At 37.1% G+C, this 26,472-nt stretch overlaps 1 protein-coding gene across 1 annotated transcript in view; it reads right to left on the bottom strand.

Annotated features, from left to right (window-relative positions):
• Nucleotides 1–26,472, bottom strand: part of ctnna1 (catenin (cadherin-associated protein), alpha 1) — a 79,573-nt gene that overhangs the window by 12,709 nt on the left and 40,392 nt on the right. Inside the window, exons 10-16 of the mRNA XM_028458808.1 lie at nt 21,368–21,460; nt 20,570–20,726; nt 19,722–19,922; nt 18,292–18,443; nt 13,604–13,714; nt 12,013–12,194; nt 6,089–6,194 (exon numbers count right to left, since the gene is read on the bottom strand). Coding sequence (XP_028314609.1) covers nt 6,089–6,194; nt 12,013–12,194; nt 13,604–13,714; nt 18,292–18,443; nt 19,722–19,922; nt 20,570–20,726; nt 21,368–21,460 — 1,002 coding nt within the window. The remainder of the gene's footprint in view (nt 1–6,088; nt 6,195–12,012; nt 12,195–13,603; nt 13,715–18,291; nt 18,444–19,721; nt 19,923–20,569; nt 20,727–21,367; nt 21,461–26,472) is intronic.

The raw sequence follows: 26,472 nt of genomic DNA, 5'->3' as shown, positions 1-26,472 counted from the left end.
AACTTAATACAACTGTAAGAGAACAGAGGAGTACAAAAAACCCCAAAAAACAAGTTTAAACTTTCTTTAACCTTTCATAAATTATCCTTTACGTCAGACAGCTTGCCTGCATAGATCACAACCAACTTGGTAAATGTTTCTACTCGTGGTCACAAACGTGATCCTCTGGTCTGACATGGGCAACCAGCAGCCCTCGATTTAATTTTGTGCTGCACCAAAGTAAATGCAAAAAATGACTCTAAAACACAATTACAGAGAAATACACACAAGGACAACAAAAATACATAAAAAGAGTCATAAAAACAAAATGCACAAAGATGACAAAATGTTTTTTTTTCTAAATGCCGACAAATTCTAATAATATGGCCAAAACAATTTTTTTTTCTGGCCCCAACTCCAATAAAAAGTTGTCCATCTCTGTTCTGGGTGAATATATGTTGTTTTAAAGGGCCCATGTTACGCTAAATTGACTGTTCTGTGCTTTAAACAACATAAAGTGCTATTTGTGCTTCATACACATGGCCAAAGTGTTTTTTTTTTTTTATTGATTCCCTGAATCGTTAGTTAGAGGGTGATTTGCTCCTTTCTTACTGCAGGCTGAGCCCAAACACCTCACTCCAATTTGATGACGCGTTCCCACTTTGATGATGAATTTGACGCAGCTCTGAGCTGGAGAAGCCGTGCCTCCAGGAAGCTCTGCCATGATTGACATGTAAACAGACACACCCACAAAGGTGAGCATTTCAGCGTCGTTTGCGTAGTGCTATGTTTGTGTTTTCTAAAGTCTATGTATGTACCAGCGATCGCCCCGCCCCCACGCTCTGTCTATGTTTATAAAACAGCATGAGCTCTGGTACGGAGTGGGTGGGAGGAGGGCGGGCCGTCCTCTGGCCCTATGTCACAATGCGGGGAGGAGGAAGTCAGTGTCCCGTCTATAGACACGCTCACTCATGAATATGCATAAGTAGGCAGCAAATCAGCTTGTTTGTGTAGAGTTGCTCAGAAAGTGACTTTTCAGAGGCTAAAACTCTGGAAAACAGGCACGTTTGAGAAAATAAATCTCAAATACTATGTTTTTGGGGTTCTTAGAACAAATGGAGTTGGGTGAAAAACAGCATTACATGGGACCTTTAAATGAAATCCATTGTAAGCAAACCTGACCTGACTTTACAGCCTCTTAATTCTGTGTGCTCATTATGCCAATTGCAACCAGAAGGCCTTTTTAAAAAAGTTGTGAAATGAAAAGAGCGTTCGTTAAAACAACAAAAGTGTTAATGGCAGGATAAGGACATTTCTATCTATTCAGTGAAATTGTTGCACAAGTTGAACACTCTTCTAACAAAAGCTAACCAGGTACATTTAGTTCTGCATTTGTACTTGCATAGTAATGATAAGGTACTACAGCCATATTTTGCCTGTGCTTAGCATTTTGTTTAGTAAATCTTGAACAGAAACACATCAGAAATATATATAAAAAAAATGAGGATAATGATATAAACAATCTCTAGGGTAGTGGTGAAAGCCACCCAGCTTCTCTCTGTTGTTTTTGAACTGCTGTTGACTGTGGGTTGACCCTTGAACTACTGAGCTGAGAATATGTGAAGTCTCTGGGTGGTTTTATTTCTCCTCTGCAGTAGGTAATTTACAACTGTGTCTGCTGTAAAGCGTCTCGGGCCAGAGCTGGGATTAGACTGTGACCAGCAACAGAGCCCATGGATCACCATAAATCTTTACTGATTGAAGGCAAATTGGAAAACTACACTTTGTGTGTCAGTATACATCATGAGGATAAAGCTTGCACAACACACAATCACACACACAAAAAGTGCAAGGCTGTTCTCTAATTATGCAAGCCTTCTTTTATGCGTTTGTGTGAGTGCAGGTGTTTGTGCAGCAAAAAAAAAAAGAATGCAGCAGAAATTTATGGGCTACATAGTGGCTAACACATTTGCATTATAAATCTCAATTACATAGCATTATTTGTTTACCAGCCCACTCAGATGGAATTCTCATAAGGTGCCCTGTCGAGGAGGGTCATAAATTCTTAATAAACTGCAGTGCAGACCTTTGTACAGCATTGACCTAAATCCTGCAGCTCATCTCTACACTACACTCATTTACTTAAACTTTTATAAGGCTCCATTACCCGCATTAAACAGTATTTCATAAAAACACACAGAGACTGTGTCCACCAGCACCCTTTGAGTAAAGCTCGGTGTGCAATTACAAAATGACATGCCAGTTGCGTGAAGGAGAATGTGGGGTGAGATGCAGTGCTACCAGTCTGGAACCATCTGCCAATGTGTTTTATATCAGAGGCAGACCCTCACAAAGCCCGAGTGATTAATATGCTTTGCCTAGGTTAATGAGCAGTCCCAGCTTTGCCTTTGTTCCTCTGACTCAGTCTGTATGTGTGCATCTGGGTAGTTGCTGCTTCACTTATCTACTTATATAGTGCGTGTGGTCCATCCTAAAGAGTCAAAGCTTTAGCTACATTTGAGCCTGTGGCATCTTCTGTTCCGTTACATATGTGGTTCTAAATTAAAACCTAAAAATGTTTGAATTTTAAAAAAAAAAAAGGAAAAAAATGCTGCCACCTGGCAATTATACTGCTAATTAAAAGGCAAAGTGCTCTTAATGGATTCATCTCTCAGGAGGGACGTATCTCTCTTACCACAAATGCACTACCCCTTATTGGTCTCGCTCCTATCCCCTCATCACCATCCTCCACTTTAACCCACATTAATACCTGGAAGCCCTTCGTGATGTGTTTATGAGCCAGTGTCGCCTGCCCTGCAATTGTTTTGGTCTGTGCCGAGAGCAACAACAAAACAGGGACAGCTGGATGTGTGCAAAGACTAAAGGGGTCTTCACTCTTGGCAAAGACTTGTGGTTCAACAGCCAAAGCTCTTCATTTATTCATACCTCGAGTACTTACAACCTCCAATTCTTCTGTTTTGCGTGCACAAACACACAAAACCACACTCCCACAACACTGATTGCAAAAGACAAAAACGTGCATCCACAATAACGGAAAGACAGCAGTTAGCTAAACTAACAGATCCATACACATGAGGGAGGCAGTGCTGCAGCCTGTGCACACAGATATGCACGCTCACACACCGACACAGCTGCCCATCTGTCATCTTTGGGGAATAACAATATTTGTTTCCAATAAAGTGAATACGCATCTTTAAAAGCAGCAGTGTGTTAAAAAAAAAAAAAACAATCACTCTCCAGGATTCCTGTTTTCTATCCAGATGATTCTACTGCAGTTGAGTCCGTACAGGTAAAACGGTTGGTGACAGACCTCGACAGTGCAATGTAACAAAAGCTAAGGGCCTGTTAAATAAAACATCCAAAGTGTGGACAGGGCTCAAGGAGACCAGCAGCTTCTCGGCGACAGGAGAGACACGAGGCAAGGAACTGAATTTATTTTTTTCCCCAAGTACAGGATAAAATGTTTGAACCTGCTACCTGCGTTGGAAATCACAAGAGGGGGATTTACAGAATACTACAATTTAAAAAAAGACAGGAAAAAAAAACTAATACATCTTGATAGATTCTTGTTCTTTGAGCAGCCTTTAAATAAACAGTCATGGTTACAAACCTATAATAATAAATATAGCAACTCAGGGCTGCCAACAGTAAATACCTTAAAACCCTGAATTTGATGCACACTTCCCTGTACAAAGACGAGTTCTTGGAAACAACTAAAAGAGTGCCAAGGCTATTAGTTCTCAACATCTACAAACCATGCAACATCCTCACTGTAAAAGACCTCAATCTGACAAACACATTACATTACAACACCGAGAAAAAAATCGTCCATGATTTAACAACAAAATGTATGCATACTGCAAACACTAAAGCAATAAGTCTCTGCCTAAGAGATGGCACATGCATGAGTTGGAGGATAAATCATGCACAGTGTCTCCCTAAGGAGCAGCACAGTGCAAGTATTTAAGTGAAATATGAGGCTATAGATAATTGAATGTGTGTTTCCCTATGTCAAGGACCATAGTCTCAGAGGTAACGAATAGATGGTGGGAGATGATTGAACTGGGAGTTGGAGAGAGTGTGATAGAAAAACCAAAGTGCTTGATTGAGAATGGAATTGGTAATGGTTATAGTATTTATTTCAAGGTACATACGTCAGTTAAAGCTAATAATCGATGAAGCAAAATTATTGGGTCGATTTTAGCCATCACCAATTAATGGACACTAGCCAGCCTGGCTGATGAGTCGGTAAGGCTGTAATATGTAACTTTTTGGCTGCATGGAAATTCTATGGCTCCGTGTTGTGCTTTGTGCATTATAACATGCCACTTACAAAATTACAACAGTTAGTTCATTGTTTACAGTTACATTTGACCTATTTTGATTTATATATTTATTTAGAATTTGAAATTTGAGCAACTTTGCTTTTCAATTTTTAACTGATAAATCTTTTATCGGCAAATACATAGAATATCGGCGCTTTAATATCAGTTCTAAGATTGTCTGCTAACTGTTAGAATTAATAGAACTGGAGGTGAAATGTCAAAGCAGGCTAAAAATGTATTTAAAGGCCTTGTTTTATAAGTTATGTCAACAAGTCTTCAGAAATAATACAAATGAACTGGTCAGACAGCCAACCTGTTAATTCACAGTGTTGTCGACAAAAATATGTATATATATATATATATAAAAAGGGGGTTGCCGGACCAAAGAGGATTTACTATTTTTAATTTAAAAAAAAACAAAAACAAGCATAACTGTAGTGTTTTAAGCATGAACATTGCAGCATACAGTAATGCCAGTTCAAGACATACCAGTCATGTGATAACATGAAGGTATAGTTTGAAAATTACAAAATTGTTATGCTCCAGTAGATTGTAGTTCCGATTTCCAACAATAAACAATTTGAAAAATTCTCAAAACATTAACTGTCACGAAAAATTATTTACATTGATTTATTGTGACCAAGCTACGCACTTCAGTGAATTTATAGTTGGAAATGGTTCATCTATTACATTTATAATACCGGTAGGAGAATAAAACATTATTAATTATGATTACTCACTTGTATAGGCATAGAATTTTATTACATAGTAGTTACTGTGACAAACACAAAGACAACATGTTTTCCCACTTATCAAGAACCCTGAGTGAATGTCACCTTACAGCAAAGTATCAATGGTCCGCCTCCTTTTCTTCTTTAAAATCAGTATACAACAAAAACGTTGTTTTTTCACCAAAAATTGTTCCACTGGAAAAAAAATTTCATTACCTAGAATCCCCATATTAGTACCAATGTTTTGATGCATGAATTGTTGCTGGGTTATGAATTCAGATTTACACCTACATAGTCCAAAAATAGACTTTTTTTTAAAAATACCATTTTTCACCAAAAATGATCAGATCGAAAAAATTGTAGCACTAATCTAAAGCCCTGAGTGAATGTCAACTTACAGCAAGAAATTCCTTCTTTAAGTTCAGTCAACATGACTGACCGGAATTTTTTTTTCCCATTACCTGGAATCCCCCCATTAGTACCAATGTTTTGGTGTGAGAATGTTTGGTGGGTATTGCATTAAGAGACCTACACCACTCTACACACACACAGACAGACGGACGACGAACTGATGACAATACCCTTTGGCAGAGGGTAAAAACCATGTTCATGTGCACTCTAAAGCTGGATCCCTGCATGCAGCTAATATAACTGGTGTATATAAATTGTTTGACATGTGAAACAAGTCCAATAAAGATTTTATTGGGGTAGCATGCCCTCATGTTATAAAACAAACTTAAAATGAAAAACTCATGTCAAGATGCTAAAGCTGTTTTTTACAGCCTCTTGTTTAGGCATAGAGTCTCTTTACTTAAAACAAGCCAGGTTAAAGAAAACATCATGCTAATGGGTTTTCTAACCTTGATTTCACAACAAATAATTTATTTTCGTTACTGCCCTTCTCACTGATTTATTAGGCCATGACAATGTCGGTGCACTACACAGGAAACAAAGTAATCATAAAATTGGGTTGATACTACAAAGGTGCAGCTAATAATAAAAACTTAGTTATGTAGATTAATTAAGACTTACATTGTCAGCGATGGTGCGACCCAGCTTGTCCATTCTTGATCCAGCCTCTGCAATCTTCTTGGCAGCGCTGATAACATCAGATGTATTTTTTAGCGGCCCTTTCCCCCTGAGCAGAAAATGTGGAGGGGAAAAAAAAAAATATTTTATCAACGTGGATCTTATGAGGATTAATTAAACTGCTAGAGATTGAAAAAAAATTTGACTCAATGAGCTTTTAGTAAGAAACTGAGTAAAGTTTTAGTATTTCATGCCAACTCATACAAGATGGTCTAAAAATACAGACTAAACCACTCTTCTACATCCAATCTGACAGCACTTTCAAACAGGCTTTATACCAATCTGATCGGCATTATCGGATCGACCGATATTTAGCATTTTATGCAATTAATGTGATCGGCTGTAATGTCTTAATTCGCCTGCCCGATCAATGACGTCATTGTCGTTTATGTAGATGCTCGGTTTGCAGTGTTTTATCCATCTCATTTACACCGAAGGGTTGTTTGCTTTACGTGGCACGGCTTTATTTCACTCACATTTGTGCACAAAGGTTAAAACCTATGAGTGAACGGCAAAAATGTGTCTCGGTTCTCGGTTGCAGCAAAGGAGCTGAGCAGCGGACTTCTTCCCCAGTTTACCGGCTCTGAAAGCAGGGGCTGCGGCAGCTGTTAGTGTATGTGAGTGCGTGCATGCTTTGTTTATTCCCTCACTCATTCATTTGCAGTTAAAGGGCCACACACTCACACACACAGACAACAAATGTTATGTTCTGTTCCTCCATGGAAATTCTTCAACTCACAGTCACAAGGCTGCATTCAGGTCCCGAAATATGGTACCGTTTGATTTTCCATGAATCTGTGTCAGGTAGTACCAAAGGGGCACATACTATAAGAGTAATCTTCTCTTCTGCTTTTTTTCATTCAAAATTTGTTGAATCGGAAGTTTTGTTGCTTAGACTGTCTATTCTTTTTTTTTTTTTTTTTTTTTTTTACTTTTGAATGAAATAAAGACCAAAATGAATAAATAAATAAAATTGGTCGGAACCTCACTGATGGGTGACCGGCCCAAAAATATTGACCGTGTAAAGCCTACTTTCAAAAGTCACAGCACAAATTGAAAAACTATTCCGTCCAATTATTGTTGATGCAATCTATGATTGTTCCATTTTAAAAGTTCCAGAATGTAAGCATTATGAATAGTAGAACAGGTGTACCAAAAGTAGAAAAAAAAATATAGGCATAACAGTCTCTAGTGCTGTATGCTTTCATTTGCAACAGAAATTCCCAGTACGAGCTGATTAAGTACTTTTATATAAGCTGCTTTGAAGGGTTTTTAATCAGAACTCGATGACACAAGCTTGTACCGTTATCGTTAGCTTGAGAAAAAAAAAATACAATTGGATTGCTTCAATTTCATGAAATGATCAGCTTTTTGTTTGCATGGTCATTTCTGTTCCCGGTCGAAACAAAGAAGATGAGTTGAAATAAAGTAAATCAAATATAGAGAGATTACAGTTCAAATTCAAAACAACTGTTCTAGTCATTTGTCCAACATGCATGTGTTCTTAACCTTTGTAGAGCTCAATAAAGCCCATCTTAACACAGGTCAGTCCAGCTCTGACCTGACCCACTACAGAGCTTGTAAGCCATTTGCCATTTTTCTGTTCCCTCAAGTGACTCTGGGACACAGTTGGCAAGAGTCACAATTTGGATTGAAAGCCTCACTCCAGGCAAAAAGAAAGAAAAAAAAGCCATCCAACGCAGAACAGATGGAATTTTGTGTTCTGTAGTCTCGTGCTTTCTTTCCTCTAGTCATCTTTAAACCTTTTCCTTCCTCTGCTCTTCTTGTAAAACATGCTTAGAATCTTTAAGGCCCAGTGTCAATCAGTGTGCCCTTCATTCTTTGGTTATTCCGTTTCAAAACCAAATCAAATTAACAAATAAAAGGTGGGTTATTTTGTTTTACTGACTTAAAACCAAAGCAGAAATTCAAAAAAATCAAAAGCCAGACAAGCAGTGTTTTTCTGTTTTAAATGAAATCTTCTGTTTGTGATATTTGGATATTTAGGGGAAACAAGGAAGAAAGCTTTGTGTTTTAAGCTCACCACACAGAGTGGACCCACAGACTCTGCTGAGTTTGATAAAATGATCTTACCGATGGCACAGAGGCGTAATTTGTGTGTCGATGATGTTTTCGTTAAAGAGCTGTTGATGTTGGAAGTCTGAATCTGTGAATATCTGTCAACTAGGGCTGGGCAATTTTGCCTTAAAAAAATCTCCAATATTTTAAAGAAAAGTTCGAGTTTCGATTCTTGATTTTTTTAAATTTTTCCAATGCACTTCAAAATGACAGCAGACAGATATATTGTCAAAAGTGCAACTTTATTGTTGTGATTGTCCTCAAGCGGTAAAATGCATAAAAAAATCCCAAAATAAAAAATTAATGAGGCTCTGTCATTCAACAATTTCAAGCTTTAACCAAGGTTTAAGCAAAAGTGCAACAGCAACTTCACAGTAGCTTCAATTTTCTGATTAAGAAATCAGATAACTACATATTCTCTAACATATAACATTACACTTAAAAAAATAAATAAATAAACTCTTCTCTGAGCATCTCAGCATAGTGCGAATAAAAAATGTAACATGCCTGTGGCACACACATAGCCTACTCAAAGAGTAAACAAATGTAAACAAAGAGGGGGCTGGCTCACATCAGAATGCGAAAAAAGTCAGGAAAAACTATGGTGGGAAAAATAAATAAATATATTTTTTTAAAAACTGGAATTTGCTAAATAAAAATCATTTTTATCTAATCAATTTTTTGCCCAGCCCTACTGCCAACTTCACTGAACTCGTGTTACAGTCCAAATAGTATCCAGATAAACAGCTGACTGACTATCGACTGTGAGGCTGTTGCAAGGAACAGATGATAGAACTTCTACGTTTTGACCCTTTTGCTAAAACAATTACAGCTTTTTTGAGAGCAGTAAAAATATTTATTTTGAGCGTTATAATACTGCTAGTCACTAACGGCAGCTGTCAACACAGACAAAAATTAAACAAGAAATGAGGAGCACTAGTAGATTCATTACACCACCTCTGGTTCCTTGAATCGCATATCATGTGCATGTTTTATATAAATATTTTTTTTATTCTTATGCATGCATTAATAATGTTTCGATTCACCAGTTCATCAGTAATGTTACTTATTGCTCCTTTAGAAGTAAAAGTCCACCCTCATCTGTGGGTCCCCTCTGTGTGGTGAGATTAAAACATGACGCTCTCAGTTTCCCCACAAATGTCAAAATATCACACAAACAGAAGATTTAATTTTAAAACAGAAAAAGTGATTGTTTTAGTATTTCTGATTTGGTTTTAAGTGAGTAAAACAAAAAACCACAGAAATGGAATAACCAAAAAAAAAGGGTACACAGATTAGTGTCAAAACACAGACTAGATTTTCGTAGTTGCCCTCGGAAATACAGTAATCTTTCCTGTTCACACATTGTGATATGGTTTCTCTGCCACACATGCCTTGCTCATGAGAAACCCCATGCAACCATTATTGATGCGGGAGTCCACCCTCTGCAGATTTGTCAGGAGAGAGGTCCACATCTATTACCCCATACAACATTAACCTTGCTAGGGCTTTGTGCCAGCTCAAGGTTGTGGGGGCAATAATTTGGGAGTGGGCTGAGCAAGTCAGCAAATGACCTTCTGTGAGCGGCTGCAGAATGCACGAGTACCAACACAAGGGAGATAAATAATCTGCCTGACAATGTGTTCTCAGACAGTCAGACAATTGGAGTGCGAAGCATAGACTCCAATATCGTGACTTTTCTTCTCATCAACTCTTTCTGAACTATGGTGAGAGGCAAACACTAAAAGTGATTAGGCCCTGCCATTTACACAATTTAAATCTCTTGACATCCCTCAAGAAATATTTGAAAGTTAAAAAATCTTTCACAGTTACCTCAGAACCAGTATTGAACAGTGGTCTCCATTAAGCAGCAAAGCAGATTTCCTTTCATCTCCTCTACTGTACATCCACCTCCAGTTCAAACAACACTGTCAAATGCCTGAGAAACTGCCTGTATGCAATCATAAAGATGATGCTACAAACCAACTCTGTCATTATACAAGCATGAAGCTTTCATCCAATAAACATTAGATTGCTAAAGTCAAATGAAAGCAGCACCATTTCCGTTTATTAAATATGCTTCTACTGCCACTGTAATAGAGGGCTGTTTTTTTTTTTTTTCTTCTCGTTGGTGATTTGAATGAAGAAGAAGCAAATAAAATACCAAATTAATTATGTGCAACCACAGTCAAATGAGGAGCCTCGATAATATTTGGCTTTAGTTCAGATTTTACTAGACTTTGGTAAGTGACTTAAAGGTATAGTTTAAAATTCAGTTCAGACCACTTTTTGTTTACACTGGGTGAAATGGTTCTTCCATGTTCAGACTCGTCAAAATGTACTCTGAAGAAAACAAAAAACAAAAATCACTCCTATCCTTATTGTGTCTGAGCATTGGGATGTTTTGACCTGTAAAATTATCTATACATATTTCACCATTCAGACTTTACTGCGCTACACAATAGTAGCTCTCGTCTTTCTTTGTCCTGTCCTCACTAACTCCTTCACTCAGGTGTAACATCCTTAATATAGTCTAGCTTATCATTTCTTAGGGAGGGCTGGAAACGGACACAGAGACAGACGGACACAGAGACAGACGGACACAGAGACACACACAGACACACTATCTTTAGATTACTGTGCTATAAGAAGACTAAATATGAGAAAATTGTAAACCTTAGTAATTAATTATTCGTATTGTGCATTATGTTGTTAGATTTTGATGGTAATGTGCTTAGGTGTGGGTGATGCTTTTTTTTCCACATTATGTTCCAAGACCATGGTGATGTAGACTTCAAATATTCATTTCATTTCCCAAGAAACAAGCCAAAAAAAGCACACAAAGCTATTACTTATCATTGGGTGACTATTTTGAAGTGTTATTTACTGCAATGAGCGAGTTGCTTGTACACATCTACCATTTGCTTTCAACATTATGCCAACAAATCTTAAGGCCGAGTTTAAAATTGAACATCAGTTAAGCTTTGCCGGGGTACACTGTCTGTTTACAATTTTCTACAGCACTGTAGCTTTATTCATGTGGCAGGAGAGAAGGAAATGTGATGCACTGCTTATGGCTGTGTATATTAAGATTAAATAGGAAAATCCCTCTGAAGAAAAAACAGAGCAGTTAGAGCATGAACTGTTGGTTTCATACCACAAACATGAGTAAATGTTAATAACTAAATACATATATAAATATCAACATTTGTTTGATATTAGACATTCAACAGATTTGTCTAAAAATGCTCAATTTCTGACCAAGGTTGTTTGAATGTTTTTAAAGCTCTTTGGTGGTTGGTTTGGCAGTGGGATTAGACATTTCAAAAAATATTTTAACCACTTTAGTCAGAAATATGAAAGCTTACAGATTTTTTTGATAAGGGAGAAATAATATTACAATTATCAAAATGAGTTTTACTTTAATTAACACCACACTATAATGAATATGTAAAATCACATGAACACTCCTCATTGGTCTTTATTTGCTCTCAACAAGGTAAAGTAACCAAATAGTGCAAGAAAAATGTTAATAATCCCATTTGGAATTTATCAAAAATTGCATCTGCTGTGTAAACACTCAATAAATGCAATAAATATATACAATATCATAATTAAATAATATCAGAATATAAATATAATATGAATTATATATATAAAATTATAGTTACATTTCAGAAATATATAATCTTGTTTGTATACAAACAATGAAACTACTACAGCCCTAAAGGCATCCTCGTCTGGTTAGTGAACTTTGTGTGTGAATGAAGCTGTTAATACACACTCACCTGGTGAAGTCAGTCATCTCCATCATGATCATACACATCTGCTTAGCCAACACAATGATGTCATTGCCACTGTCGTCCCACTTAGACACCTCAGCATCCAGCTTGCTCTTCTCCTCCTGGAAGCTAGCCACTTGTTCTGCAATCTTTGCCTTCTGCTCCTGGGGCAACTGGGCCATGATTGCCTGGAGAGGGAATCATAAATCATTACCAACATGTTCAACTACTAAAAACTTATTAGTGAAAGATTGGTGCACCGCACCCCGGAAAGCAGTCCGTAATTTAAATACAATTATCATTAACAAAATTAATTATTCAAAAAGGACAACTACAAAAGAAAAAAAGTGAAATACGTTCAGTCAAATAATGTCCTTTGAATACAAAATAAATAAAGCTACCAGTTGGTGTTAGAAGTCAGAATGGACAATACACTGATTGATCAGAGTGATAATTCTAAACTGTCCTCAACACAGCAGTGTTTGCCATCGTGCGTAGAAGTGTTTTACACGTTTCTATACATCCTCTGAGGCTGCAGAGTAAAAGTGCAGCTTCCAAACAGGCAATCAGACATTCAGTGAATGAGTCTGTCAGGTTGAAGTAGGCAGACACTTAAGAGCAGGAAATCGAATATCATCACACAAGTGTTCATTCCATTACTGGTAAATAAGACTGTCTCTCTAGAGCCACACACGCCTGAATAGAGCTGTTTGGGCCATGTGGAGATGAAAAGACCCTACCTAAAAACAAGTCAGATAATCTTCGTAGATCAAAACAAATCACTTGGAAAATTATTAATGTACCGCCCCGCCTTGAGAGAGTTCCAAGATTACCCTTTAACAGTACTCCTATTAGAGTCAAAATTATAATTTAATTGAGTGTAAAATGCACTGAAGTGGTTTAAGGTACAACCACTAACGCACAAGGACACACACATTCCTAAATAATATAGCAAGATAAGACTATTGACTCAAGGAGATAAACTCACAGAAGCAATTTAAGAGCATGAAAACCAGACTTTCTTCTTTTTTCAATTTACATGAAGCACTGTGCATTATCGACTGAGCCTTTTCTGTCTGCCCCTCAAAATTAAACAGAATTTATCACTTCTCTTACTGGTCCAGATGAGTACAAGATAAGACTAAGCAACACCGACTACTGAAATCCTCAAAATGATCTACAAGCTTGAAAAACACTTAGTTTACATGTTCTTTTGGTCCAATAAAACTGATGGGACGCAACTGAGAACAAACACTTGCACATCCTGACACTAAAGCCTCTGTTTAGAATGAATATATAAAAGCCAGAAGCAGATTATATGTCCATGCTAAACATTTACTTGTACAAGCCAAGCAATGACTTTATCTTTGTCAAACATGGCACTTGCTGAATGGCAATTCTTCAGTTTTCTATTTCACACAACAATGCTACATGTTGATGTGTAACCATCTTCAAAAGGATGTAATTTCTTTCAAAACTGTGGTGAATTTACAACCTGCACGTGTATACTTGATAGGGTATACTTATTCCCACATGAAAAAGGCCTGAGCTGAGTCTCTGACATGTTAAATAATCAGAGGCACACTGTAAAACGTACCCGTGCACTTTGGCCAGCAATGAGCTGATCATCCTCCGTCTGCACACTGGTCCTGCTGCGAACGTCAAAGTCTTCAGTCTCGAAATCAGAGTCATCGAGTTCCTCTGGAGTCTGGCAAGTAACCACAGAAAGGGAGAGGGCCATTTTGAGAAAAAAAGGCAAGAAGACATAAAACATAAAATAATATTGGCATGCCATTACATTGTGAGCACTATTAAAACGCAGATCTGCTTACTATCCTTGAAAAATGTGGTGGTGCTGCCAGCTGAGGCAGCATTAGATAAATGTCCCCACCCTTATAGCTTCCTACAGAAAGTTTAAACTCAATGAATTTGTAAATCAAGTGTAACAGGCAGTCTGGGAGTTTGGAGAAGGACAATTAATGTACAAGCTTGGAGAAAACATATTAGGAGCAAAAACACTTCAGAAGCCAATCTGTTGCCATCTGTAGAAGAACGAGTGAGGTGTGATGTCTTTTTCCTTCTGCAATTTCACTACTTCATCTCTTAGCCCTTATACCTTTTTCTAGTAATAATGACTGACAAGGTATAAGATGTGGGCAGGTAAAGGTACATCATGCCTGTGCACCTTCTTGTGCTTATCCAGCTGTCACTATTTGTCCCCACTGTAATGGATTTGGACACTGCACATCTAAAAATAGCCAAACATTTCTGAACAACCATGTGCTCTTTTTTATGGAAAGTAGAGATGCTTTCGTTCTCCAGGGAGTACGGATATGGTTTCAGATACAAAGCTGTAGTGATTCAGAAGCATCTCTTTGAACCAAGGCAATTCTGTTCAGTGGGGCAGGGATATCACCTGTTGTGCCCTGTGCAACAGATAACACGTGGGAGTGGGTGCGACAAATGCTTTGTTTCGCAGTTGTATTTCAGGTTCACAAATACGCACGATCTGTTTCGCAAATATATATATGTGCATTTGTGAATCTGAAATACAACTGCGTAACAAAGCATGTGCATTTGTGAAAAACCCTGCAGGAGTTCATTCATTATGATACTGTTCTGATTCCATAAAAATGACTGTACAACAGTGTATGCCATTTAAAATGCACTTTAAGTATAGATACAGTAGTTTGGCCGCATGATTAAAAAAACCCAACCTGAAATAAATACCGTAAGTCAATAAAAATAATTTAAACCTGGAATAAATACATAAATCTGGATCACAAATAGCCATCAATTACAAATTTACTCATCAAAAAAGTAACCTCTACCACTTCCATATCTTTAAAAAAAACTGAAAGCAGTTTTGGAAGCCGAAATAAAGTTTCAGTATATATATATACATATATACAGTATATATTTAAAAATTAAACTTTTTCTCATAATATTTATTAGTTTTATTTAATTATTAACTATTAATCCATTAGTATTATTTGTTCTTTAAATTGTCATTATTTACTCATGGTACTGTATAAATGATCATTCAAATTTACAACCTCAACATCCTAAACAATCAATAGTAAAATAAGCTCTGCCTGTGCATTGACGTCTTCTGGTAAAAGCAAAACCAGAAAAGATATTGCATCAATCATAACATATTGTATCATATGGTATCAGTCTCAGAAGATGGAAGTATAAAAGACTGTGACACTGATGCTCCGGGTGTTCTGTGTTCTTATGTGTCTGCAACAGTGTTGCTCTCCTTGCGCTCTCTCTTACACTGACACCGAGTGCCACTAAAAACAGTCACCAACACATTTTACCAGGCTGTTAAGGATGTCGCAGTGGCCATTTTGAAATAACGCGGGTGTGAGGAGCCCTTATTATTTCCTGTGTTATGTTTCATCATTATCACATTTAAATGTGTGTGTGACAAAAATACGGAACAAAATTGCATCTATTGCAAAGGTGAGGCCCTACGCACAGTGTGTGTTCTACATTAAGGATGGGGGGCACTGCCTGCACAAGACTTTTAAGAGAGTAACTGAGGTGTAATGAGAAGTAAAACTGAAATGGAAGGAAAAAAGTTCTCCTCTGGGAAGTTATCGTTTTGCTTTTCTAAACATTCCCTCCCAATCATTGAACAACACTTCAACAAGCAAAGACTTAAAAGAAATAAATGCCTTGGATACACTTGTAATCTTATAAGAGACAGCGATTAATAGGCAACTTAATGAGACTGCTGGGGAAATGCTGCTGGAAATTCATCTGAAATGCAACAAGGTTAAATCTTTCCCTGCTGGATGATCATCAACGGAGCTGTGATTACATTGATCCCAGTCAGAATAACCCATTGGATGGACTCATTTTTAGATGACAGATGGTGTTTTAGGTGAGGATCATTACTCTCTCCCAGTGGCAGAAAAAGGCAGAATCCGTCCGAGACATGCAACCCTAGCAAAATTCTTGGCCTTATAATAGATGCACACCAACAAACCCAGAAGGTAGCTTAGCTAGCACTGCCCCCAGTTTCATGTTATTCAGATTGATTAAGGTGCTAACATTGGGAAAAGCTGGGAATGGAAAAAAATGTACACATCAGGGTTGGATTCCCATGTATGGTAACTAGAAAGGGATCATAACCTTCTTCTTAAAACAGTAGTTTTTTTTTTTTTTTTTTTTAACAACACAAAGACAAGCATAATGAATCATCTTTTTTATCGTCTTCGCCTGAGCCTCATTATTAATGCATGCTAACACCGTTTTTAGAGAAGCAATGTCAAAACAAAATAAGCTGTAAAAAAAAATGATGGCAACTCCCAGAAAGTTGACAATAATGTAGGACGTTAGATCTTGGCTGATTTGTTGCTTGTATTTGTTAATATAAACTGACTCTGGGACATGCACAAAAATTCTGTTGTACCTGTTCTTTTTTGGCATGTGCATATAGCAATAAACTTTATTCTATTCTACAAGAAATGAAACCTTGTATCTCATGTTTAATACCACAATACCATGTTTCAATTCCCTTTTCCCTATTTTACTAAATAGGTTTACCTATAGGTCCTTCAGTTGTTTCGTCTTTAATGCTGCAGCAAATTTTCTTAGTTCATTGTCAGTCAATTAGGTAACGCTTCAATGGCAGCATACTACCATCTGTTACAGTTATGGTTCTACTCAAGCAAAAGCCATTAACACACAGACAACCAAGAATGTTGTTACTCTAGATTGCAAGTCTGGTCAATTAGGTCGGATGTTGCCTGAGACAAGTTATTAACTGGCTTCATGGACGGTATGGATTCATTTTCTCACATACTATTAAAAGAAGCATCTGGTGCAGAGAAGACGAGGCTTTTTATTTTTTTACATTACAACCAAGAATGACTCCTACAGTGATTATATAAGTTTGAGTTTAACTTCTTGTATGACAGCCGTGTGAATAATGCGAGCAATGGAATCATACTCTTGTGGGAGATTTTAAGTTCTTGAGAGGGTGTGGAGGCTTCAAGAAATATAACATTTACCGACTGTCTCAAAATGACCATTTTAACTAAAAGATAAGAAAATAAGATACTGGCAAATATATTAGTTGAGTAGCAGGTACTGCCATCATAGTTGAGTAGAAAAAATTAAAGTCCCTGTAAAGGAAAATTACATTTGTGTTATGAGTTTGTCACACCACAGAAACCTGTGTCATTGACCACTGAACCCAATTTGAAAGATAAAAAAGATAATCGCTAAGTTTATAACTTCCGAAAATGGTCGGATCGGGCCAAACAAGGTATCAGCGTAAAGGTCTGCTCCGCCCGAGTCCGGATATGTGCATTCCTCCCAGGTAGGTCAAAAAACAAAATTGCGGTGTATAAACGTGCTCATTTCATGGAAAATGTTGCACCAGCAGACACGTTTTATTCCCCTGAGTACGACAATGTGGTTTGTTTTCAGCTATCAGGCGAATTGCACCTGCTGGAGGCCGCAAAAGTTGGGTGTGCTTCAGCAGAAGGGGCGGGTTTATGCTAATGATGGCTCCGCTACGCAACGCAGCTATGATTTCTGACCTGCCCATTAAATCCTAAACACAGAAATTTGAAACAGTTTTTGAAGCCTAGCTCCACAATTACATTCTAAATGGTTGAATGGCTTTATACGTGTTTTCAGGAATACATTTATGACTTATTTAATGTGTTTAGAAGAAAATGTCAGAATTTGCTTTATAGGGACATTAACCCTCTGGGGCAGAGGGATGCACCGGCATCTTGGATCTCCTTGGATCTCCATTTCAACCCGTGTCGAAAATGCGGATGTCAAACTACAAACCACTCTTTAAATCATGGTGATAGGTCAAATAAAGTGGAGTTATGTAAATAGCTCTATATAACTGTTTTTTTTATTCATCTGTATATACGTTTTTGAAATATATAGTTTAGATTTGCTATACAAGCAATAAAAAATAATTCGTTAAAAATGTTTGTGACTTTTATAGTAAAAAAAAAAACAAGTTTTTCCCACTCAAATTTGAGTTTTTATAGTTGTTTTAGATCCAGTGTGTTAATACAGAATGCCATAATAAAGAAAATACTTCACATTCACATTTGGGAGGTTCTCCTGAAAAAAATGATACCAAACCAGCAATTTTATAGATTTCCTTATATGAAATATAAAGGTAAAATGAAACGCAACAAAAAAACATCAAAAAAGCCTTAGGCCTCAGAGGGTTAAAAAGGAAAGAGTAAAACATTTCTACTCCAAACCAAAAATGTTTTAAATTCCATAATGTAAACTTACCCTGATCATGAGGACAGCCTTTCGAATATCACGAATACCATCATAAACCAGTCGAGAAGCATCAATGAACTCGTTTTCATCAACAGGTAAGGTGGGATTGGCACTCAGAGCCTCCACTGCAGACTCCACTTGCTCCGTGAACCTTGGCATGACTGAAGAACAGATGAGGGGTGAAGGAATGTCATTTCTACCATTATCTACCTAATACACACCATACACAGCCTTAAAGTAAAGCTGGACGATTTTGCCTTAAAAATTCAATTTGATTTTTTTTTTTTTAATGCACTTAAAAATGACTGCAGATGTCAAATATATTTTCAAAAAGTGCAACTTTATTGCTGTGATTGTCCTCAAGAGTTAAAATGCATAGAACAATCCCAAAATAAAAAATAAATGAGGCTCTGTCATTCAACAATTTCAAGCTTTAACCCAGGTTTAAGCAAAAGTGCAACAGCAACTTCACAGTAGCTTCAATTTTCTGATTAAGAAATCAGATAACTACATATTTTATAACATATAACATTACAATTAAAAAAATAATAAACTCTTCCCTTAGCATCTCAACATGGTGCGAATAAAAAATTGAACATGCCTGTGGCACACATACAGTATAGCCTACTCAAAGGCTTTCTTTAATGTTTAGGATGCCATTTATTATAATATTTTAAAAAACAAAACTTGAATTTGCAAAATAAAAATTGCTTTTATCTACAAATTCGATTCAATCAATTTTTGCCCAGCCCTAAGTCAACAGGAAGGAATGCCCTAACCCAGATGTGAAAATTTATCTGAGAAGCTCACTTTGCCAAAATATTCCAAGTTGTTCTTAATTTTGATATTAGGATTTACAAAATCTACCTAGGATCCACTCTCTTTAGACCAGCCTTTAAAGGCACATGAATCTGAGAATTTCTTTAAGAGATCTGCTTAAATATAATAGTGAGAGCTGACAGCGTGCTGCTGGGGAAAAAGTTCACCTAAATATATTCATCTGAGTGAATAATTAAAAAGTGCAGATATTACATTATACTTGGACAGATGAAATCATCCGCAGTTGGTCTCCTTACTGTCTCTGATAGCTGCATGGGGAATGTAGAACAAAGTGCGACCGTGGCTTAGAGCTAGAGTGGCTCATCTAATAACCAAAGGGTTGGGAGTTCGATTCCCGCTCTATCTAAGTGATTGTCGTTGTGTTCTGTGCATGACTGTTGGTGTTGTTGAGAGTGGTCGTAAATGTGAAATGGCAGTCACGCTTCTGTCAGTATGCCCCAGGGCAGCTGTGGCTACATTATAGCTTACCAACACCGATATAACTATGTGAGTGACTGGTGGGAACAATTAATTATTTCTGTACGCGCTTTGAGTTTCCTCGAAAAAACGCTATATAAATCCCAGCCATTATTATTGTTATTATTGTAATCATCTAATACCTGTGTTGGTTAGGAGCTTTGTGGCCTCTAAAACCTTCTCTGTGTAGATTCCAGGTTCATAATTGTCCATTTCAGATGTGACCACATGAACAACTCTGGCAGCACGACCTCGAATGGCACCAGCAGTGCGATCCAGACCATCAACATCTTTCTCTTGCAAAGCAATGACGCATTTATTCACATCCTCCAGGATATGATTCTCTGAGGAAAAAAAAGAAAGTGTAATTAGTTATATGTAGATGAGGCAAAAACTATGCTAAAAACATGCAATTAGTAAAACTGGAAAACAATGTTGCCTATAGAATCCTCCAGTTTCAATCAAATGACTTGCTCATCTCAAACATGAAACATTTTTTTGAGTACCAACAATACAATGCACAGCCATGATATTCTTAGCCTTCTGTTTGTTTGTGTAGCTCTGAAATTAAAAGGGCCAGTGAGAAGCTAAACACAATGTGAGGAGGAGTGAAACCAAATTTGCCGTCTGCTTATTAATGGGACGCCAGTAAAATGCAAATGTCCAATGTGTAAATCACAGCCTGTCCTTGGCTGGAGGTAAAAAAATTCACACCGCTTAATGAGAACTCCTTAAAACTATGCCTGACAAACCATTTGTGTGCTTTAACACATGTGACAGGATGTCAATTTTACATGTAGTTCTGCTGATGCCACTGGGCTTCTGTGTTTGGACTAATGAGCAACGTTACATATGGCTGCTTACAAGATGGGGCTCTAAATCTTCTCGAATGATATAAATACATGCTCAACTGTCTTTTTACAATAATACAATGGGACAGCTGTTTTTAACCGTATTGAGGTATGAAAAAGGTATTATAAACACCATTTACCTGACACACAAAGGAAGTCATCAATGGAAGTTATGTCATCCACTGCATCAGTGAGGACGCGGACCTGCTTCTCCCATTGCTCCTTGAACAGATCCATATTGTCCTGAGCCACTTTACTGTTGGGCTTCGCTGCGAGGGCCAATGCAGCATTAATCACCTGTAATCACCCAATTACAACTATTAAGGCTCAGTTACAACACGGCCTTAAACCACATTAGCATAGTGAGAAAGCCCAAAAAACCCACCCCCACCCCTTCCATAATGTTAAAGGATCAGGAGGTGAATTCATTCCTTGGAGAGGTTTGAGACATTGAGTGTTTTGAAGGACCTAATGGAACAAAAGTGTTGTTTCGGGGAGGATAGAGCTGTAGATATTAAAGCTCAGTATGAATAGGAGCCATTAGATAAAATTAAAAGAGAGGCGAGAGAACTGGTCTGGCCCTGAAGTACAGAAGAACTGCAGGTCTGGTTGTTGGCAAGGGAGAAGATGGTTCAACAATAGAAACAGTTAAGCAAACTGGATATAAAGGCTTTATTCTCAATCACACTTTTGTTATCAAATGAAGTAGCACATAGAATCTGAACATTCATGAAAAAAGTGAGAACTTTGAATATCAATATTATCTGCTGACACTGTCTCTATAAAAAAAAAAAAAAAAAAAAAAAAAAAAAAAGCAACATTCTTCCAATGAGAGCAGCCAACTGCTAGTCCTCCAAAAAAAATACAGTGGAGCAAGCTCTGAAAGATGTTCTTAATCAGTGAGCAGGGGAGATGTGAGGGCTGAGACAGCTAAGTACCTGAGGGCATAGAGCTTCCAGTTGAGATGCTGCCATGCGGACCAGCTTTACTCCCTCCTCATTGTTGGAAATGGAGCATGCCAGGTTGGCTACCTAAAGGACAGACACACACCACACAGACTTCAGTTAAACAGAGAACTAACAATATTTTAGAGGAAACATTTGACTACAGGTGTACGTATAGGTGGGATCACCATAGTAGCTCACTGTGAGGATTTGTCAATAAGTAAAAAAAAAAAAAAAAGGTAGTCCTGAAACACAAATCCACAGCTGAGGTTTAAATGATAAAGCAGTAAAATTGACACAATCTAATGGTGCATGGATTGATTAAGTCAGATGTTGAAAGAATAAAGCAAAGATTTAAATTAATGTAATGGCAAATTTGATCAAATGCAGGTTGGTAGCTGGTAAACCAAAATGAGTTATTGACAGTGAATAAATCACAAGTTCTCTTAGAAAGGCAAACATTTTCGAAACTTTAAAAAAAAAAAAAAAAAACAACAACAACAAAGCAATAGCATAAGAACGTGAAAGCGGAGCAAAGCAATTCTTCCTCCCAGCAGCTGACATTTGTGGTTTGAGTACATTTTAGAGGCCAACCAAGAAATCAAGCTTTTCTGCAGTTGTTTCACACATCCTCCAGTGGAGCATTTCATCTTTACTGCTATTCACAAGAATTTAGGTCAGAGCATTAACACTGCTTTAACTGAATGCATGGAACTTTGGACATAGGCCCAAATGTTATTGTTTTATGGAGAGAGGAAAAAGAAAAAAAGGTGCCAACATGTAATCAGTTCTTAATAAAGATTACATCTGTGGGGATATGCAACAGTTTTTGTTTGAGTCGCACAACAGCAGGATTATATTGCATTTGACTTGAGTAATTTTGTTTTATTCTAGCATTTTAGATACATTACATTTAGTGTACATTTTTATTATTTGCTTGTGCTGAAAAACATTCACTGTTTAAATATATCATGTCATTTGGGATGATATACATATATTTTATCTTTATTTTTACCTGCAATGTTTGTCGCTACATGGTGGCACATAGCGCACAATTCTTCATTGGTCTATTTTTTCTGCAAGTAAATGTGTATCACAATGAGTAGTTTCTCTCGAGTATGGCTGGTGCCGTGGAAATCTGACTTAACTTTGCTAAGAATTTAATGCAAGATGTGAATTGCTTATCAGCTTTCTTTTTTCAGATTTTTGTAATGGAAGGCAATTTGGAAACATGCAACAAGTTTGCAATAACTAGTCAGTAAATAATAGTTTATTTTGTTTAGAAGGGGTGGGAGGTTTGAATAGCAAGGTATCATCACTAGATAAGTTAATTTGTTAATGTTAAGTTAATTATGGCCAGTAACAAAAGATCGAGGAATGAAATTAGCATGATGTCCAATACGCTTTTAGGAACATTTCATACTACTAAATAAAAAAAAACCTTTGTCACTCACATTTTCTTTGCAGAAAAACCTTAAATCAGATACAACATGGTACAGACTATGCGATAATAAATCAAAATCAATTAAAAATACATGTTCTTATTACATTTGCTTTTGCTTTTAAGAGCAAAAAAGTTCCTATAAAATAAATTGAACTGGTAAAGGTAAAAGCAAAGAAATGTGGGGCAGACATATACAAATAGTGCTTGTGAAGAAGAAAAACTATGTAACTTAAGTGATGGTGATAGAATGCTTGACTGGTTATGGAGATGGTAATGTGAAAAAAGTACGAGTAACCAAGATGCTCTGCTAAGTACCAACACTGCAAGAGGAGCCTGCCCCACCGCAAAATTCCTCAGCAATTCTGCTGATGAGAGGCACTTATTCGACGGTGCTAGTAAAGCACTGAAACATTGATATAAACACATCCTGCATTACTATGCAAACACATACAGCCGACCACGAGAACAATATTGAGTAATCCTCTAAGTTAGAATGGGGGGTTGCACTAAGAAAAAAAACGGCACTTTATGGAGGCCTGTGATTTAGTTTTATGATATTTCACAAAAGCTTTTACCAACCATTTCTGTATACCACTGGGAGAGCAACTAATTTAGCACAAATGGTCAGAGAAGGAAGTCAAACGTGGAAATGTTACCCACAAGTCAACACTCAAGTTCATCTGCAGTGTGATGTGTATTCCATTTAAAGCGTCAGGGGAGCAACTTCCCAGCGCCTATGCCAACACCCCAATGCACATGTTGGCAATACAAAAATAGTAACTTCATCCCTCCATGACGCATATTCTTATCTGAAAAACTATTATTTTTGTGGCTTGATCATCATTTGGTTCTTTGGAATGATCACTCCAAATGTTAAATCAAATTGATAAAAAGAAAATAAAGTTAATGTTAAACAACAGATATTACACTGAAATGTCTAGTTATAAATAAGAAAAATATTTGCTTCAGTAAACAAATGAATGAACCATTGCATTGAAAGAAACTGAGGCATAGAGTTATTTTCTAACACTGAAAAAAGGCCTTGAGCAGGAGGCAAGAAATAAATCTCACTATTGCACAGCTGATTAACATAATCCTTTGAATCACTAGTCCAGGGGTGCATCACTGATTCGCTTTTGACCAAGTAGAGCATCTTTGAGTGATCGACTTACAATTTTCACTCAAAAGTTCATCATTAAAACAGAATAGGATTTCAATACTAACATTCCAATCAAAATAAGGTAAACCAAGCTGCTATCAAATGGCATTACCATCTCTTTGCCTGATTCAGAGCCTTGAAGCTTGATGCATGTCAAATTGAATTCATTTCTTTATTCCCATCATTCTCTGAATAAGGGTCAGTCATAATGTGCCTTCCAAACAAATGTGTGTGTGAACTAATGGGCCATTTGCCCTAGAGCGGCCCACACTAGTACATATAATACTGTCATACAAACAGAGGTTGTGCTGGGTGGCTTTTTGCTGTTCCTTCCACTGAAGAGGGAGCACAGTACATTTACAGAATATTCAACCCCAATATGACAAAGTAGTAAACATGCTGTTACTTCTCATGCTGGACTGTACGGCTCCACTCATTTTTATCTGTTGAGTTCAGTATGTGTGCACAGTGCTGCTAGCTGCTCCGCACTATGTTTTGCAGTAAAACGTATTCAGACAGAGGTTAACAGCTAGAGCTCTACAGTGAATTATCGTTACCGATTGTCCAGCTGACTTGGTTTGCTCCACAACAGAGTTTTTCCCCAGGGCGGTGGTGACGTAACAGCTAAGGAAGCGGACTTGTAATCGGAGGCTCACCAGTTTCAATCTATCCTGGGCTTTCACTATGGGATGTTGAGCAAGACCTTCATCAGAATCAGAATTCCTTTATTAATCCCAGGGGGAAATTGCTTTTGTTACAACCGCTTACATTTTATTTTTTTTAAATAATTCACAAATAAAAGAATAAAAACATTTCAAAAAAGACGATAAATGTAAGTGTATAAATAAGTGTATAATTAAGTAAAAGACTGTTAAAAATAGGGATCAGATACACACACATTACAATAGTAAAAATAAAGTAGGATAGATAATACTAATAAAAATACAAATATACAAATTATATATATGATACAGATATTAACAAAAATAATACAAATATAAAAATTTGATAAAGATATTTACAACAATCAAGCTGACTGCTTGTGTTGTACGCCGCTTTGGATAAAAATATCTACCAAATGAAATTGCAATCCCCAGAAATGATCGTACTTGAATAACCACTGTTGCACATAAGCTGCAGCAAAAATAATTTAAAGTCTGTTTAAAGCAGAAATACATTTGTGTTATGAGTTTGCCACACCACAGAAACGTGTCATTGAGCACTGAGCCAAATTTAAAGATGAGAAAAATCGCAAAGTATATAAAATTAGGCCTCAAAATCATAGCAAAACAAGCACTTCTCTCTGCTCTTAAACGCTGAGGGCGTGTCAGTTAGAGGCACTGAAACCACGCCCACGGAAGGGTGCCGTCGCCGTGCATTAACCCTATGGGAGAGAGCAGTGTGAAAGACCAAGAAACTTACAAAAAAATCAAAAAATGCTCGAATCGGGTTAAACAAGGTGTAAAGTCAGAACTGCACCCGCTAGAGGCCAAAAACCAAATTGCTGTGCAAAGAAGTGCTCATTTCATTTAAAATGTGGCACCGGCGAATGCGTTTCATTCCACAGGTCCACAATTAAATTATAAATGGTTGAATGGCTTTTTATATGTTTTAAAGCAGCGATTCTCAACTGGTGGATCGCGAACCTGTATTGTGTGGGTCGCGAACAGCTGGTCAAAGATAAATAAAAACTAAATTTCTCTCATGTTGTACTTGTCTTTTATTTTGAAATAAACTTTTATTTTGACAGGCATGTGAAATGCAAGTTGACCAGGAAAATATGTACATTTATTTTTTTTTAAATAGATTATATACAGTATGTGTACGATTTAATGACCGTTGCCAAATGTGGGTCCCAGGGTGAGACCCCCTGTTTTAGGGAATACATTTATGACCTATTTAATGTGTTTAGAAGAAAATGGCTGAATTTGCTTTACACAGACTTTAAAGATAAATATCAAACATACAGATTATTACCCCATTAACCTACACCGCTCACTTTGTGCGAGATGCTCCCATATCTTGTTTAATACTGGACATTTCTGTCTGTTTTAGGAGGTCGGTGGATACAGGAGCGCGTGTGTGCATCCCACCTTCACTTTGCGACAGCCACAGAACCCAGAAAGCTTGGCACTCTGCTAATGAAGTGTTGCCTGCCGTAACATATCTACAAAGTTAAAATGTTCAGTCTTAAAGTCACTACAGCACACTGTTTAGTGGACAAATTATATGGTTTTCAAATGTGGAAGTCAAGCTCTCATTAATAGCAACCATTTTTAGCAGGGAGATGTAAATGTGTCTGCTTAATCATTTGTAGGAATAAAACAGATGACATTTAATAGAAGGGGAATTTTTTTGTTTCTTTTTCATTTTTTGAACTATACAAACTACCTACATATTGTGTACCTTATTTTGATGCAGCACCATATATTCTGAATTGAAGCATCACATCCTGCACTATGAACCAAGCCCCAATAATGTTGTGCTCTGAGGCTG

Source organism: Gouania willdenowi, chromosome 10, assembly GCF_900634775.1.
Source record: "Gouania willdenowi chromosome 10, fGouWil2.1, whole genome shotgun sequence".
In the NCBI taxonomy this organism is placed as follows: Eukaryota; Metazoa; Chordata; class Actinopteri; order Blenniiformes; family Gobiesocidae; genus Gouania; species Gouania willdenowi.
Note: the sequence above shows the minus strand (reverse complement) of the source record. Positions and strands in the feature narration are given on the sequence as shown.